The 17,182-nt window shown below is 42.9% G+C and overlaps 1 protein-coding gene across 1 annotated transcript in view; it reads left to right on the top strand.

Annotated features, from left to right (window-relative positions):
• eys (EGF-like photoreceptor maintenance factor) overlaps positions 1-17,182 on the top strand; it is a 193,233-nt gene that overhangs the window by 162,587 nt on the left and 13,464 nt on the right. Inside the window, exons 10-11 of the mRNA XM_090181729.1 lie at positions 90-264; positions 2,451-2,623. Of these exons, the coding sequence (XP_090037855.1) occupies positions 90-264; positions 2,451-2,623 (348 nt within the window). The remainder of the gene's footprint in view (positions 1-89; positions 265-2,450; positions 2,624-17,182) is intronic.

A 17,182-nucleotide genomic window follows, 5' to 3' on the forward strand; every position in this document is an offset into this window, starting at 1 on the left:
GCGATGTGAAGTTCCGAAAAAATGTCTGCTTAATTACACACACTGTTTGTCTCCTCAGTGTGAGTGGGTTTTTCTGTGTTATTTCACAGGTTGCATATTTAATCTGGAGTTTCGGACGAGGAGAGACGGGAAGTTCATAGCGTTGGGGAAGCCTGAGGGTCGTCCGAACTCTGGCCGTAGCGTGGGTCAGTGCGGGGTCACACCCTGCACCCTGGTGACATGCAGAAACGGAGGAACCTGCGTGGACTCTGGATCCTCTGTCTAGTATGTACACCACATTTTCATTGATTCTTTTATTTTATTTAAACCAGGATGTCCCATTGTTATGCTTGTAAACAATTCATCAGATTAATTTATATTGCCCTTTCTACCACAATATATCTCCCAAAATGCTTTACAGTAACCCATGAAGCCCATGGTATGTGACTGTGGTATTATTATTATTGAGTTAAGTGACTACAATGACGTCTCTGCATAATATGACTTGTCCAGAGATGTAGGCTATGGCTGGTCATATATAGGGTTGATTGAAGTGTACTGTTGCGGGGGGGCTTGTGGTTTCTTCTATAAACCTTCTATCATTGAGACTCAGAAAATGCCCACGCTAAAACAGTCTTTGTGGCAAGTGCTCCCTCTATCCGTCTCTATGGCGAGACTGAGAAAACAGGACCATGTATTGATGTTGCATGTCAGACCAAGGGCTTAGTGGGCATCAGGCCTCCTCCGGCTGGTGTAATCAATGTTATTATCCCAGAAATGAGAGGCTTTGGAGACATAAATCACTGCTCAACATGGAGGCAAATGAATGGGTATGGCTGTACCACTGTTAGTCCTATTAATCATGGTTGGCTGGGTTGACCAGGAGATAGGTGGAGAATTCTATTTCAGCCTGTACAAGTGCTGATCTAGGATCAGGTCCCCAATGCCCATGTGTTCTTGTTCATTATGATATAAAAGGCTAAATTGATCCTAGATCAGCACTCCTACTCTGAGATGCTTTGTGAATACATGTCCAGATTCCTAACATGTGTTTGGAATCAGCTTAGCCTTTTAGCTCATAATGAACAAGATTATATGGACGGGGGGACCTGATCCTAGATCAGTTTGTTTTAGTTTTTTCTATTCAGGAGAGACTTATCTGTCTGTATTGTTGAGAACAGCATCATCAGAGCAAGGAGCTGTGTGTTTAGGACTCAATGTTAATGAATGAGATACACTACAGTGTAGGCAATAGTGGATTCATTCAGCCAATAATTGCAAAATGTTATGTAGTTGGTGAAGATATAATAACTCTTAGTAATTCACTTAGTAATTCACTGTAGATGTATCATCACCACCTGTAGACTCTGTAGATGTATCATCACCATCTGTAGACTATGTAGATGTATCATCACCATCTGTAGACTCTGTAGATGTATCATCACCATCTGTAGACTCTGTAGATGTATCATCACCACCTGTAGACTCTGTAGATGTATCATCACCACCTGTAGACTCTGTAGATGTATCATCACCATCTGTAGACTCTGGAGATGTATCATCACCATCTGTAGACTCTGTAGATGTATCATCACCATCTGTAGACTCTGTAGATGTATCATCACCATCTGTAGACTCTGTAGATGTATCATCACCATCTGTAGACTATGTAGATGTATCATCACCATCTGTAGACTCTGTAGATGTATCATCACCATCTGTAGACTCTGTAGATGTATCATCACCATCTGTAGACTCTGTAGATGTATCATCACCATCTGTAGATGTATCATCACCATCTGTATACTCTGTAGATGTATCATCACCATCTGTAGACTCTGTAGATGTATCATCACCATCTGTAGATGTATCATCACCATCTGTAGACTCTGTAGATGTATCATCACCATCTGTAGACTCTGTAGATGTATCATCACCATCTGTAGACTCTGTACTACAATATTACTAGTAATAAGTCAGTCCCCTGTACTACAGTAGTACTAGTAATAAGTCAGTCCCCTGTACTACAGTATTACTAGTAGTAAGCCAGTCCCCTGTACTACAGTATCACTAGTAATAAGCCAGTCCCCTGTACTACAGTATTACTAGTAATAAGCCAGTCCCCTTGACTACAGTATCACTAGTAATAAGCCAGTCCCCTGTACTACAGTATCACTAGTAATAAGCCAGTCCCCTGTACTACAGTATTACTAGTAATACGTCAGTCCCCTGTACTACAGTATTACTAGTAATAAGCCAGTCCCCTGTACTACAGTATTACTAGTAGTACTCCATGTCATTATGCTCTCCCCTGTAGCACTACTTCCAGCACTGTCTGTGCCAATAAGTAGTTATTCTGATGTTATGTAAACCTCATGACATCTCCCCTAGCTGCCAGTTACCCTAACCCATGTGTTCCTCTCTCCCCTAGCTGCCAGTAACCCTAACCCATGTGTTCCTCTCTCTCCTAGCTGCCAGTGCCCATTCGGCTGGAAGGGAGCACTCTGCTCTGAGACCGTGTCTGTGTGCGACGCTGAACACCGTCCCCCTCCCTTGTGTGCCCGTGGTTCCACCTGCGTACCCCTTCCAGACGGATACACCTGCCTCTGCCCCTTGGGCACCGGCGGACTGCACTGTCAGCAAGGTCAGAATACCGACCAAACACTAACCAAATACTATCAGGTCAGAATACTGACCAAACACTAACCAAATACTATCAGGTCAGAATACTGACCAAACACTAACCAAATACTATCAGGTCAGAATACTGACCAAACACTAACCAAATAATATTAGGTCAGAATACTGACCAAACACTAACCAAATACTATTAGGTCAGAATACTGACCAAACACTAACCAAATACTATCAGGTCAGAATACTGACCAAACACTAACCAAATACTATCAGGTCAGAATACTGACCAAACACTAACCAAATACTATTAGGTCAGAATACTGACCAAACACTAACCAAATACTATTAGGTCAGAATACTGACCAAACACTAACCAAATACTATCAGGTCAGAATACTGACCAAACACTAACCAAATACTATCAGGTCAGAATACTGACCAAACACTAACCAAATACTATTAGGTCAGAATACTGACCAAACACTAACCAAATAATATTAGGTCAGAATACTGACCAAACACTAACCAAATACTATCAGGTCAGAATACTGACCAAACACTAACCAAATACTATCAGGTCAGAATACTGACCAAACACTAACCAAATAATATTAGGTCAGAATACTGACCAAACACTAACCAAATACTATTAGGTCAGAATACTGACCAAACACTAACCAAATACTATCAGGTCAGAATACTGACCAAACACTAACCAAATACTATCAGGTCAGAATACTGACCAAACACTAACCAAATACTATTAGGTCAGAATACTGACCAAACACTAACCAAATACTATTAGGTCAGAATACTGACCAAACACTAACCAAATACTATCAGGTCAGAATACTGACCAAATACTATCAGGTCAGAATACTGACCAAACACTAACCAAATACTATTAGGTCAGAATACTGACCAAACACTAACCAAATAATATTAGGTCAGAATGCTGACCAAACACTAACCAAATACTATTAGGTCAGAATACTGACCAAACACTAACCAAATACTATCAGGTCAGAATACTGACCAAACACTAACCAAATACTATCAGGTCAGAATACTGACCAAACACTAACCAAATACTATCAGGTCAGAATACTGACCAAACACTAACCAAATAATATTAGGTCAGAATACTGACCAAACACTAACCAAATACTATTAGGTCAGAATACTGACCAAACACTAACCAAATACTATTAGGTCAGAATACTGACCAAACACTAACCAAATAATATTAGGTCAGAATACTGACCAAACACTAACCAAATACTATTAGGTCAGAATACTGACCAAACACTAACCAAATACTATCAGGTCAGAATACTGACCAAACACTAACCAAATACTATCAGGTCAGAATACTGACCAAACACTAACCAAATACTATTAGGTCAGAATACTGACCAAACACTAACCAAATACTATTAGGTCAGAATACTGACCAAACACTAACCAAATACTATCAGGTCAGAATACTGACCAAACACTAACCAAATACTATCAGGTCAGAATACTGACCAAACACTAACTAAATAGTATTAGGTCAAAACAATAACCAACCAACCCAACCAGTTTGTTCTAAAAAAAGAAGAAAAAGAAAGCGATTAACCTCTGTTAACCTCTCCCTCAATCTTTCCGTTAATCTCTCCGTTAACCTCTCTGTTAAACTCTCCGTTAACCTGTCTGTTAACTCCTCCGTTAAGCTCTCTGTTAACCTCTCTGTTAACCTTTCTGTTAAACTCTCCGTAAAACACAGATGAAGGTCTATTGAAACCAAAATGTTGGTATACGTTTTTCCCCATTATCCTATCGTATCCATTTCCAGGGTTTTAAAATGTAATTACATCAAATGAATAGATCTCAGTCCCTCTCATATAACCATTTTTCTTTCCCCTTTTATTGATAGCGTGACACCAGGATATAGATACCGTACCAGTCAAAAGTTTGGACACACCTAATCATTCAAGGGTTTTTCTTTATTTTTACTATTTTCTACATTGTAGAATAATAGTGAAGACATCAAAATGATGCAATAACACATATGGAATCATGTAGTTGCCAAAAAAGTGTTAAACAAATCTAAATATATTTTCAATTTTAGATTATTCAAAGTAGCCACCCTTTTCCTTGATGACTTTGCACATTCTTGTAATTCTCTCAACCAGCTTCATGAGGTAGTCACCTGGAATGCATTTCAATTAACAGGTGTGCCTTGTTAAAAGTTCATTTGTGGAATGTATTTCCTTCTTAATGTGTTTGAGACAATCAGCTGTGTTGTGACAAGGTAGAGGTGGTATACAGAAGATAGCCCTATTTGGTAAAAGACCAAGTCCATATTATGTCAAGAACAGCTCAAATAAGCAAAGAGAAATGACAATGCATCATTACTTTAAGATATGAAGGTCAGTCAATCTGGAACATTTTAAGAACTTTGAAAGTTTCTTCAAGTGCAGTCACAAAAACCATCAAGCGCTATGATGAAACTGCCTCTCATGAGGACCGCCACAGGAAAGGAATACCCAGAGTTACCTCTGCTGCAGAGGATAAGTTCATAAGAGTTACCAGCCTCAGAAATTGCAGCCCAAATAAATGCTTCACAGAGTTCAAGTAACAGACGCATGAATCAGGCCTTCATGGTAAAATTGCTGCATAGAAACCACTACTAAAGGACACCAATAAGAAGAAGATACTTGCTTAGTCCAAGAAACACGAGCAAGGGACATTAGACCGGTGGAAATCTGTCCTTTGGTCTGATGAGTCCAAATTTCAGATTTTTGGTTTCAAGTAGCTGAACAGATGATCTCCGCATTGTGTGGTTCCCACCATGAAGCATGGAGGAGGAGGTGTGATGGTGTATTTTGTATTTATTATGGATCCCCGTTAGCTGTTGCCAAAGCAGCAGCTACTCTTCCTGGGGTCCAGTAAAATTAAGGCAGTTTATACCATTTTAAAAACATTACTATACGTTCACAGATTTCACAACACACTGTGTGTCCTCAGGCCCCTACTCCATCACTACCACATATCTACAGTACTAAATCCATGTGTATTATGTTATCGTGTGTGTGTATGCAAATCAAATCAAATTGTATTTGTCACATACACATGGTTAGCAGATGTTAATGCGAGTGTAGCGAAATGCTTGTGCATCTAGTTCCGAAAATGCAGTAATATCCAACGAGTAATTTAACCTAACAATTTCACAACAACTACCTTATACACACAAGTGTAAAGGAATGAATAAGAATATGAACATAAAAAAAATATATGAATGAGTGATGGCCGAACGGCATAGGCAAGATGCAGTGGATGGTATAGAGTACAGTATATACATATGAGATGAGTAATGTAGGGTATGTAAACATATAGAAGTGCATTGTTTAAAGTGGCTAGTGATACATTACATCAAGATGGCAAGATGCAGTAGATTGTATAGAGTACAGTATATACATATGAGATGAGTAATGTAGGGTATGTAAACATATAGAAGTGCATTGTTTAAAGTGGCTAGTGATACATTTATTATATAGATTTTTCCATTATTAATGTGGCTGGAGTTGAGTCAGTATGTTGGCAGCAGCCACTCAATGTTAGTGATGGCTGTTTAACAGTCTGATGGCCTTGAGATTGAAGCTGTTTTTCAATCTCTCGGTCCCTGCTTTGATGCACCTGTACTGACCTCGCCTTCTGGATTATAACGGGGTGAACAGGCAGTGGCTCGGGTGGTTGTTGTCCTTGATGATCTTTTTGGCCTTCCTGTGACATTGGGTGGTGTAGATGTCCTGGAGGGCAGGTAGTTTGCCCCTGGTGATGCGTTGTGCAGACCTCACTACCCTCTGGGAGCCTTACGGTTATGGGCGGAGCAGTTGCCGTACCAGGCGGTGATACAGCCCGACAGGATGCTCTCGATTGTGCATCTGTAAAAGTTTGTGAGTGTTTTTGGTGACAAGCCAAATTTCTTCAGCCTCTTGAGGTTGAAGAGGCGCTGTTGTGCTTTCTTCACCACGCTGTCTGTGTGGTTGGACCATTTCAGTTTGTCTGTGATGTGTACGCCGAGGAACTTAAAAATGTCTACCCTCTCCACTACTGTCCCGTCGATGTGGTAGGGGTGTGCTCCCTCTGCTGTTTCTTGAAGTCCACGATCATCTCCTTTGTTTTGTTGACGTTGAGTGTGAGGTTATCTTCCTGACACCACACTCCAAGGGCCCTCACCTCCTCCCTGTAGGCCGTCTCGTCGTTGTTGGTAATCAAGCCTACCACTGTAGTGTTTCTGCAAACTTGGTGATTGAGTTGGAGGCGTGCATGGCCACGCAGTCGTGGGTGAACAGGGAGTACAGGAGAGGGCTGAGAACACACTCTTGTGGGGCCCCAGTGTTGAGGATCAGCGGGGTGGAGATGTTGTTACCTTCCCTCACCACCTGGGGGCGGCCCGTCAGGAAGTCCAGGACCCAGTTGCACAGGGCGGAATCGAGACCCAGGGTCTCGAGCTTGATGACGAGATTGGAAGGTACTATGGTGTTAAATGCTGAGCTGTAGTCGATGAACAGCAATCTCACATAGGTATTCCTCTTGTCCAGATGGGTTAGGGCAGTGTGCAGTGTGATTGCGATTGCGTCGTCTGTGGACCTATTGGGGCGGTAAGCAAACTGGAGTGGGTCTAGGGTGTCAGGTAGGGTGGAGGTGATATGGTCCTTAACTAGTCTCTCAAAGCACTTCATGATTACGGAAGTGAGTGCTACGGGGTGGTAGTCGTTTAGCTCAGTTACCTTAGCTTTCTTGTGAACAGGAACAATGGTGGCCCTCTTGAAGCATGTGGGGACAGCAGGCTGGGATAAGGATTGATTCAATATGTCCTTAACACACCAGCCAGCTGGTCTGCGCATGCTCTGAAAACGCGGCTGGGGATGCCATCTGGGCCTGCAGCCTTGCGAGGGTTGACACGTTAAAATGTTTTGCTCACGTCGGCTGCAGTGAAGGAGATCCCGCAGGTTTTGGTAGCGGGCCGTGTCAGTGGCACTGTATTGTCCTCAAAGCGAGCAAAGAAGTTGTTTTAGTCTGTCCGGGAGCAAGACATCCTGGTCCGCGACGGGGCTGGTTTTCCTTTTATCGTCCGTGATTGACTGTCGTATCTGAGCCGTTGAATTGCGACTATACTTTGTCTCTATACTGACGCTTAGTTTGTTTGATTGCCTTGCGGAGGGAATAGCTACACTGTTTGTATTCGGTCATGTTTCCGGTCACCTTGCCCTGATTAAAAGCAGTGCTTTCAGTTTTGCGCGAATGCTGCCATCATTCCACAGTTTCTGGTTTGGGAATGTTTTAATAGACGCTGTGGGTACGACATCCCCAATGCACTTGCTAATAAACCCGCTCACCGAATCAGCGTATTCATCAATGCTGTTGTTTGACGTAATGTGGAACATATCCCAATCCACGTGATCGAAGCAATCTTGAAGCTTGGAATCAGATTGGTCGGACCAGCGTTGAACAGACCTGAGCGCAGGAGCTTCCTGTTTTAGTTTCTGTCTATAGGCTGGAAGCAACCAAATGGAGTCGTGGTCAGCTTTTCCGAAAGGAGGGCGGGGGAGGGCCTTATATGCGTCGTGGAAGTTAGAATAGCAATGATCTAGGGTTTTGCCAGCCCTGGTTGCGCAATCGATATGCTGATAGAATATAGGGAGCCTTGTTTTCAGATTAACCTTTTTAAAATCCCCAGCTACAATAAATATATCCTCAGGATATGTGGTTTCCAGTTTACATAGAGTCAACTGAAGTTCGTTCAGGGCCATCGATGTGTCTGCTTGGGGGGGATATATGCTGCTGTGATTATAATCATTCTCTTGGTAGATAATGCAGTCGGCATTTGATTGTGAGGAATTCTAAGTCAGGGGAACAGAAGAACTTGAGTTCCTGTATGTTGTTATGAATGCACCACGTCTCGTTAATCATAAGGCATACACCCCCGCCCTTCTTCTTACCAGAAAGATGCTTGTTTCTGTTGGCGCGATGCGTGAAGAAACCAGCTCGAGTGAGCCATGTTTCCGTGAAACAAAGAACGTTACAGTCTCTGATGTCTCTCTGGAAGGCTACCCTTGCACGGATTTAGTCTACCTTGTAGTCAAGAGACTGAACATTGGCGAGTAGTATGCTCGGGAGCGGTGTGCGATGTGCCCGTCTACGGAGCCTGACCAGAACATCGCTCCGTCTGCCCCTTCTTCGGTGTCGTTGTTTTGGGTCGCCGGCTGGGATCCGATCCATTGTCCTGGGTGGTGGGCAAAACAGAGGATCCGCTTCGGGAAAGTCGTATTCCTGGTCGTAATGTTGGTGAGTTGACTTTGCTCTTATATCCAAAAGTTCCTCCCAACTGTATGTAATAAAACCTAAGATTACCTGGGGTAACAATGTAAGAAATAACACATACAAAAATCTAAATACTGCATAGTTTTCTAGGAACGCGAAGCCAGGCGGCCATCTCTGTCGGCACCAGAAGTAGATGTGACTGTGCCAATGTTTATGTTGCTTCACAGTCCCCTCTGTTTCATAAGTTTTTTTTTATCTGTTTTTTTAAATCTAATTTTACTGCTTGCGTCAGTTTCTTGATGTGGAATAGAGTTCCATGTAGTCATGGCTCTATGTAGTACTGTGTGCCTCCCATAGTCTGTTCTGGACTTGGGGACTGTGAATAAACCTCTTGTGGCATGTCTTGTGGGGTATGTATGGGTGTCCGACCTGTGTGCCAGTTGTTTAGACAGACAACTCGGTGCATTCAACATGTCAATACCTCTCATAAATAAAAGTAATGATGAAGTCAATCTCTCCTCTACTTTCAGCCAGGAGAGATTGACATGCATATTATTAATATTAGCTCTCTGTGTACATCCAAGGGCCAGCCGTGCTGCCCTGTTATGAGACAAAACTAGGGCCTGTAGGACCTTTCTTGTTTATAGTGTTGTCAAGAAGGCAGAGCATCAATTTATTATAGACAGATCTTAGCTACTACTGCATCAATATGTTTTGACCATGACAATTTACAATCTAGTGTTATTCCAAGCAGTTTAGTCATCTCAACTTGCTCAATTTCCACATTATTTATTACAAGATTTAGTTGAAGTTTAGGGTTTAGTGAGTGTTTTGTTCCAAATACAATGCTTTTAGTTTCAGAAATATTTAGGGCTAACTTATTCCTTGCCACCCACTCTGAAACTAACTACAGCTATTTGTTGAGTGTTGCTGTCATTTCAGTCAGTCTAGTAGCTGACGTGTATAGTGTTGAGTCATCCACATACATAGACACTCTGGCTTCACTCAGTCAGTGGCATGTCGTTAGTAAAACTTTTTAAAAACAAGGGGCCTAAACAGCTACCCTGGGGAATTCCTGATTCTAGCTGGATTATATTTGAGAGACTTCCATTAACCTCTAGCGTCGAGCAATCCCGTATCCGGGAGCGTAATCATAGCCTCAAGCTCATTACCATAACGCAACGTTTCCTATTCATGAAAATCGCTAATGAAATGAAATAAATATATTGAAACACAAGCTTAGCCTTTTGTTAACAACACTGTCATCTCAGATTTTCAAAATATGCTTTAACCAAAGCTACACAAGCATTTGTGTAAGAGTATTGATAGCCTAGCATAGCATTAAGCCTAGCATTCAGCAGGCAACATTTTCACAAAAACAAGAAAAGCATTCAAATAAAATAATTTACCTTTGAAGAACTTCGGATGTTTTCAATGACGAGACTCTCAGTTAGATAGCAAATGTTCATTTTTTCCAAAAAGATTATTTGTGTAAGAGAAATAGCTCCGTTTTGTTCATCACGTTTGGCTAAGGAAAAAAAACGAAAATGCAGTCAACACAACGCCAAACTTTTTTCCAAATTAGCTCCATAATATCGACAGAAACATGGCAAACGTTGTTTAGAATCAATCCTCAAGGTGTTTTTCACAATTCTATTCGATGAAAAAGGCAAACGGAAAAATACTAGAGCTGGAGATTACACAATAATTGCGATGGAGGACACCAAGCAACCACCTGGTAGATGTAGTCTCTTATGGTCAAAATTCCAATGATATGCCTACAAATACGTCACAATGCTGCAGACACCTTGGGGAAAACGTGGAAAACGTAAGCTGACTCCTAGCTCCTCCACAGCCATATAAGGAGTTATTGGCATGCAGGGCTTTCAAAAAATGGGGCACTTCCTGGTTGGATTTTTATCTGGGTTTCGCCTGTAACATCAGTTCTGTGGCACTCACAGACAATATCTTTGCAGTTTTGGAAACGTCAGAGTGTTTTCTTTCCAAAGCTATCAATTATATGCATAGTCGAGCATCTTTTCGTGACAAAATATCTTGTTTAAAACGGGAACGTTTTTCATCCAAAAATTAAAAGAGCGCCCCCTATATCGAAGAAGTTAAAGAACACCCTCTGTGTTCTGTGAGACAAGTAACTCTTTATCCACATTATAGCAGGGGGTGTAAAGCCATAACACATACGTTTTTCCAGCAGCAGACTATGATCGATAATGTCAAAGCTGCACTGAAGTCTAACAAGACAGCCCCCACAAACATTTTATCATCAATTTATCTCAGCCAATCATCAGTAATTTGTCTAAGTGCTGTGCTTGTTTAGTGTCCTTCCGTACAACCATGCTGAAATTCTGTTGTCAATTTGTTTCCTGTGAAATAGCATTGTATCTGGTCAAACACCATTTTTTCCTGAAGTTTACTAAGGGTTGGTAACAGGCTGATTGGTTGGCTATTTGAGCCAGTAAAGGGGGCTTGATAGTTAGTTGATAGTGCAGAGTGAGCTGCATAAAGTGGTCTTCCTACTATTGCACACCACCTCAGTGCTAACAGTGTAACTCTGGTTTATATGCTCATGACTACTGCTTACAATAGCTGTAGGATAAACAGATGTATTCGGTGCAATTAGGGGTACATCAATTAAATTACTTACATTGTGTTTGCCAATACCCCTAAAATCATGTACATTTCATTCAGCATTATGGCGACTCATTGTCACAATGGTAGGGATTAATTGAGCTGGTCTTGGATCATTTACCAGTCATTGTTCCAACGCAGTATTGAAATGCGTGGACAGAGTCCAGGAGCCAAGATGATTTGGATGGACTCCGTCATTCCTGTAGAGTATCTTCTGTTTCCAGAAGGTGTCAAAGTTATCAATAAAAGTGACTCCAGCAGAGCTACAGTAGTATTTTAGCCAGATGTGTAATGTCAGCAATCTGCTGAATCTTTTACACCCGCGGCCCAAAGATGGTACTGGACCTGAAATTACTGGCCATTTTTTGGAGTCTCTTAATGCTAAAATCAGTTCTTTAAAATCAATTTTCAAATGTTCCGAGCTAGCCCCTCCTGATGTCGTTTGACCCCACATGGACTACGACAGTGTCAGCTCCCGGCATCTGTGGTAAAACAGTCAAAGCACCCTTGTTATGTTCTGTACTTTTGCCTTGGGGACCGAGATGTTTCTCACCATAGAGCTGCCTATGATGACAGCTGGTGATGTTGAATGGGCCAGTCTTTCAGGCAGCCTCACAGTTTGGTGAGGCTGGGAGCTCCGAAGATCTGAACCCGATGTAGAAGCCACCGGAGAGGGAGACAGATCCGAGGACGAAGATGCAGGTACCTCCGGATCCAATCTTGATTGGGAAGCCACTGAGGACGAAGGCTCCGGAACCTCTGGATCCAGGGCGGCAAAGCTGTTTTTGGTCTGTGTCAGTTCCGGGCTCAACATCTCCATGGAGACCCCCGTTGCCAGAGGACGCCTTCTTCGACTTCCACGGCAAGTGACGTACCTCCATGGCTGGTTGGTTGGGTCGAGAACAGCTCCGTTCTCCAAGGAAGAAGAGACCACTTCGGGGATGGAACCCTGCCTAGCACCGGCCAGTCGGCTGTGGAGAGCCGACACGGCGGCAAAACTTCCACCAGAACAGAGCGGTGTCCGGCTACTAGAGTGGAAGAAAAAAAAAAAGTAGGTGGGCGTGGGTTCCCCAGTAGCTTATGTAGGTTTGCTACTTGCTTGCTAAGAGTAGCTACTTCGCTCCTGTAGTCCTCCGCAAGCAAGCAGTTGCTACATTGAAAGTCAGCGCGGTCCACATTGTCCCGGAACAAAGCAAGCACAGCTCCTGCAACGCTGGAAACGTTTAATAGCGGCCTCCATTTGAGACCTTTTTTTTGAGGCCGCCGAGTGGTCTGATGAGTTCCTACTGTGAAGCATGGAGGAGGTGGTGTTATGGTGTGGGGGTGCTTTGCTGCTGACGCTGTCTGTGATTTATTTAGAATTCAAGGCACACTTTACCATCATGGCTGCCACAGCATTCTGCAGCAATACGCCATCCCATCTGGTTTGCGCTTTGGAACTACCATTAGTTTTTCCACAGGACAATGACCCAACACCCCTCCACGCTATGTAAGGGCTATTTGACCAAGAAGGAGAGTGATGGAGTGCTGCATCAGATGATCTGGTCTCCCCAATTGTGATGGTTTGGGAAGAGTTGGACAACAGAGTGAAGGAAAAGCAGCCAACAAGTGCTCAGCATATGTGGGAACTCCTTCAAGACTGTTGAAAAAGCATTCCTCGTGAAGCTGGTTGAGAATGACAAGAGTGTGCAAAGCTATCATTAAGGCAAAGGGTGGCTACTTTGAATATATTTTGATTTGTTTAACACTTTTTTGGTTACTACATGATTCCATATGTGTTATTTCAAAGTTTTGATGTCTTCACTATTATTCTACAATGTAGAAAATAGTACTAATAAAGAAAAACCCATGAATGGGTAGGTGAGTCCAAACTTTTGACACGTACTGTATATTTTTTACATGAATCCACCAGATAATCCACCAGATACTATAGCTGCAGTCCTGCTCCCAGACTGGCAGTCAGAGTAGCGCTTCAGTGGTTATATCCCGGACTGGCAGTCAGAGCAGCGCATCAGTGGTTATATTAATGAGATTTCAATCAAATCCAGTCAGTCAGTATAGCTCTCTGGTACAAATTGCCAAGGAACATTGGGCTCTGGGGTGAGCTCATTTAAATGAATCCATATTCAGTACACTGTGACCTGTGACCTGTTAGAACTGGCTGGGCCAATAGGTTCAATTAGAGAATGACATTGCATAATAGCCTACTGTGGCTATAGCCCTCTGTCTCTTACAGCCGGTACCAATTCCCTCCCTACTCCTTCCCCTTGGCCCTAAACCTTCCCCTTGGCCCTACTCCTTCCCCATGGCCCTACTCCTTCCCCTTGGCCCTAACCCTTCCCCATGGCCTTAACGCTTCCCCTTGGCCCTAACCCTTCCCCATGGCCCTACTCCTTCCCCATGGCCCTACTCCTTCCCCATGGCCCTACTCCTTCCCCATGGCCCTAACCCTTCCCCATGGCCCTACTCCTTCCCCATGGCCCTAACCCTTCCCCATGGCCCTACTCCTTCCCCATGGCTCTACTCCTTCCCCATGACTCTACTCCTTCCCCATGACTCTACTCCTTCCCCATGGCCCTACTCCTTCCCCTTGGCCCTACTCCTTCCCCATGGCCCTACTCCTTCCTCATGGCCCTACTCCTTCCCTTGGCCCTACTCCTTCCCCATGGCTCTACTCCTTCCCCATGGCCCTACTCCTTCCTCATGGCCCTACTCCTTCCCCTTGGCCCTACTCCTTCCCCATGGCCCTACTCCTTCCCCTTGGCCCTACTCCTTCCCCATGGCCCTAACCCCTCCCCATGGCCCTACTCCTTCCCCTTGGCCCTACTCCTTCCCCATGGCCCTACTCCTTCCCCCTTCACAGTCCCCTCTGTTCCATAAGTTTTTTTTTTATCTGTTTTTTTAAATCTAATTTTACTGCTTGCGTCAGTTTCTTGATGTGGAATAGAGTTCCATGTAGTCATGGCTCTATGTAGTACTGTGTGCCTCCCATAGTCTGTTCTGGACTTGGGGACTGTGAATAAACCTCTTGTGGCATGTCTTGTGGGGTATGTATGGGTGTCCGACCTGTGTGCCAGTAGTTTAGACAGACAACTCGGTGCATTCAACATGTCAATACCTCTCATAAATAAAAGTAATGATGAAGTCAATCTCTCCTCTACTTTCAGCCAGGAGAGATTGACATGCATATTATTAATATTAGCTCTCTGTGTACATCCAAGGGCCAGCCGTGCTGCCCTGTTATGAGACAAAACTAGGGCCTGTAGGACCTTTCTTGTTTATAGTGTTGTCAAGAAGGCAGAGCATCAATTTATTATAGACAGATCTTAGCTACTACTGCATCAATATGTTTTGACCATGACAATTTACAATCTAGTGTTATTCCAAGCAGTTTAGTCATCTCAACTTGCTCAATTTCCACATTATTTATTACAAGATTTAGTTGAAGTTTAGGGTTTAGTGAGTGTTTTGTTCCAAATACAATGCTTTTAGTTTCAGAAATATTTAGGGCTAACTTATTCCTTGCCACCCACTCTGAAACTAACTACAGCTCTTTGCTACAGCTCTTTGCTGTCATTTCAGTCAGTCTAGTAGCTGACGTGTATAGTGTTGAGTCATCCACATACATAGACACTCTGGCTTCACTCAGTCAGTGGCATGTCGTTAGTAAAACTTTTTAAAAGCAAGGGGCCTAAACAGCTACCCTGGGGAATTCCTGATTCTAGCTGGATTATATTTGAGAGACTTCCATTAACCTCTAGCGTCGAGCAATCCCGTATCCGGGAGCGTAATCATAGCCTCAAGCTCATTACCATAACGCAACGTTTGAAAATCGCTAATGAAATGAAATAAATATATTGAAACACAAGCTTAGCCTTTTGTTAACAACACTGTCATCTCAGGTTTTCAAAATATGCTTTAACCAAAGCTACACAAGCATTTGTGTAAGAGTATTGATAGCCTGGCATAGCATTAAGCCTAGCATTCAGCAGGCAACATTTTCACAAAAACAAGAAAAGCATTCAAATAAAATAATTTATAATAATTGCGACGGAGGACACCAAGCGACCACCTGGTAGATGTAGTCTCTTATGGTCAAAATTACGTCACAATGCTGCAGACACCTTGGGGAAAACGTGGAAAACGTAAGCTGACTCCTAGCTCCTCTACAGCCATATAAGGAGTCATTGGCATGCAGGGCTTTCAAAAAATGGGGCACTTCCTGGTTGGATTTTTATCTGGGTTTCGCCTGTAACATCAGTTCTGTAGCACTCACAGACAATATCTTTGCAGTTTTGGAAACGTCAGAGTGTTTTCTTTCCAAATCTGTCAATTATATGCATAGTCGAGCATCTTTTCGTGACAAAATATCTTGTTTAAAACGGGAACGTTTTTCATCCAAAAATTAAAAGAGCGCCCCCTATATCGAAGAAGTTAAAGAACACCCTCTGTGTTCTGTGAGACAAGTAACTCTTTATCCACATTATAGCAGGGGATGTAAAGCCATAACACATACGTTTTTCCAGCAGCAGACTATGATCGATAATGTCAAAGCTGCACTGAAGTCTAACAAGACAGCCCCCACAAACATTTTATCATCAATTTATCTCAGCCAATCATCAGTAATTTGTCTAAGTGCTGTGCTTGTTGAGTGTCCTTCCGTACAACCATGCTGAAATTCTGTTGTCAATTTGTTTCCTGTGAAATAGCATTGTATCTGGTCAAACACCATTTTTTCCTGAAGTTTACTAAGGGCTGGTAACAGGCTGATTGGTTGGCTATTTGAGACAGTAAAGGGGGCTTGATAGTTAGTTGATAGTGCAGAGTGAGCTGCATAAAGTGGTCTTCCTACTATTGCACACCACCTCAGTGCTAACAGTGTAACTCTGGTTTATATGCTCATGACTACTGCTTACAATAGCTGTAGGATAACCAGATGTATTCGGTGCAATTAGGGGTACATCAATTAAATTACTTACATTGTGTTTGCCAATACCCCTAAAATCATGTACATTTCATTCAGCATTATGGCGACTCATTGTCACAATGGTAGGGATTAATTGAGCTGGTCTTGGATCATTTACCAGTCATTGTTCCAACGCAGTATTGAAATGCGTGGACAGAGTCCAGGAGCCAAGATGATTTGGATGGACTCCGTCATTCCTGTAGAGTATCTTCTGTTTCCAGAAGGTGTCAAAGTTATCAATAAAAGTGACTCCAGCAGAGCTACAGTAGTATTTTAGCCAGATGTGTAATGTCAGCAATCTGCTGAATCTTTTACACCCGCGGCCCAAAGATGGTACTGGACCTGAAATTACTGGCCATTTTTTGGAGTCTCTTAATGCTAAAATCAGTTCTTTAAAATCAATTTTCAAATGTTCCGAGCTAGCCCCTCCTGATGTCGTTTGACCCCACATGGACTACGACAGTGTCAGCTCCCGGCATCTGTGGTAAAACAGTCAAAGCACCCTTGTTATGTTCTGTACTTTTGCCTTGGGGACCGAGATGTTTCTCACCATAGAGCTGCCTATGATGACAGCTGGTGATGTTGAATGGGCCAGTCTTTCAGGCAGCCTCACAGTTTGGTGAGGCTGGGAGCTCCGAAGAT

The sequence above is a fragment of the Oncorhynchus mykiss genome, chromosome 1 (assembly GCF_057628025.1).
Source record: "Oncorhynchus mykiss isolate SJ-2025 chromosome 1, ASM5762802v1, whole genome shotgun sequence".
NCBI classification, from domain to species: domain Eukaryota; kingdom Metazoa; phylum Chordata; class Actinopteri; order Salmoniformes; family Salmonidae; genus Oncorhynchus; species Oncorhynchus mykiss.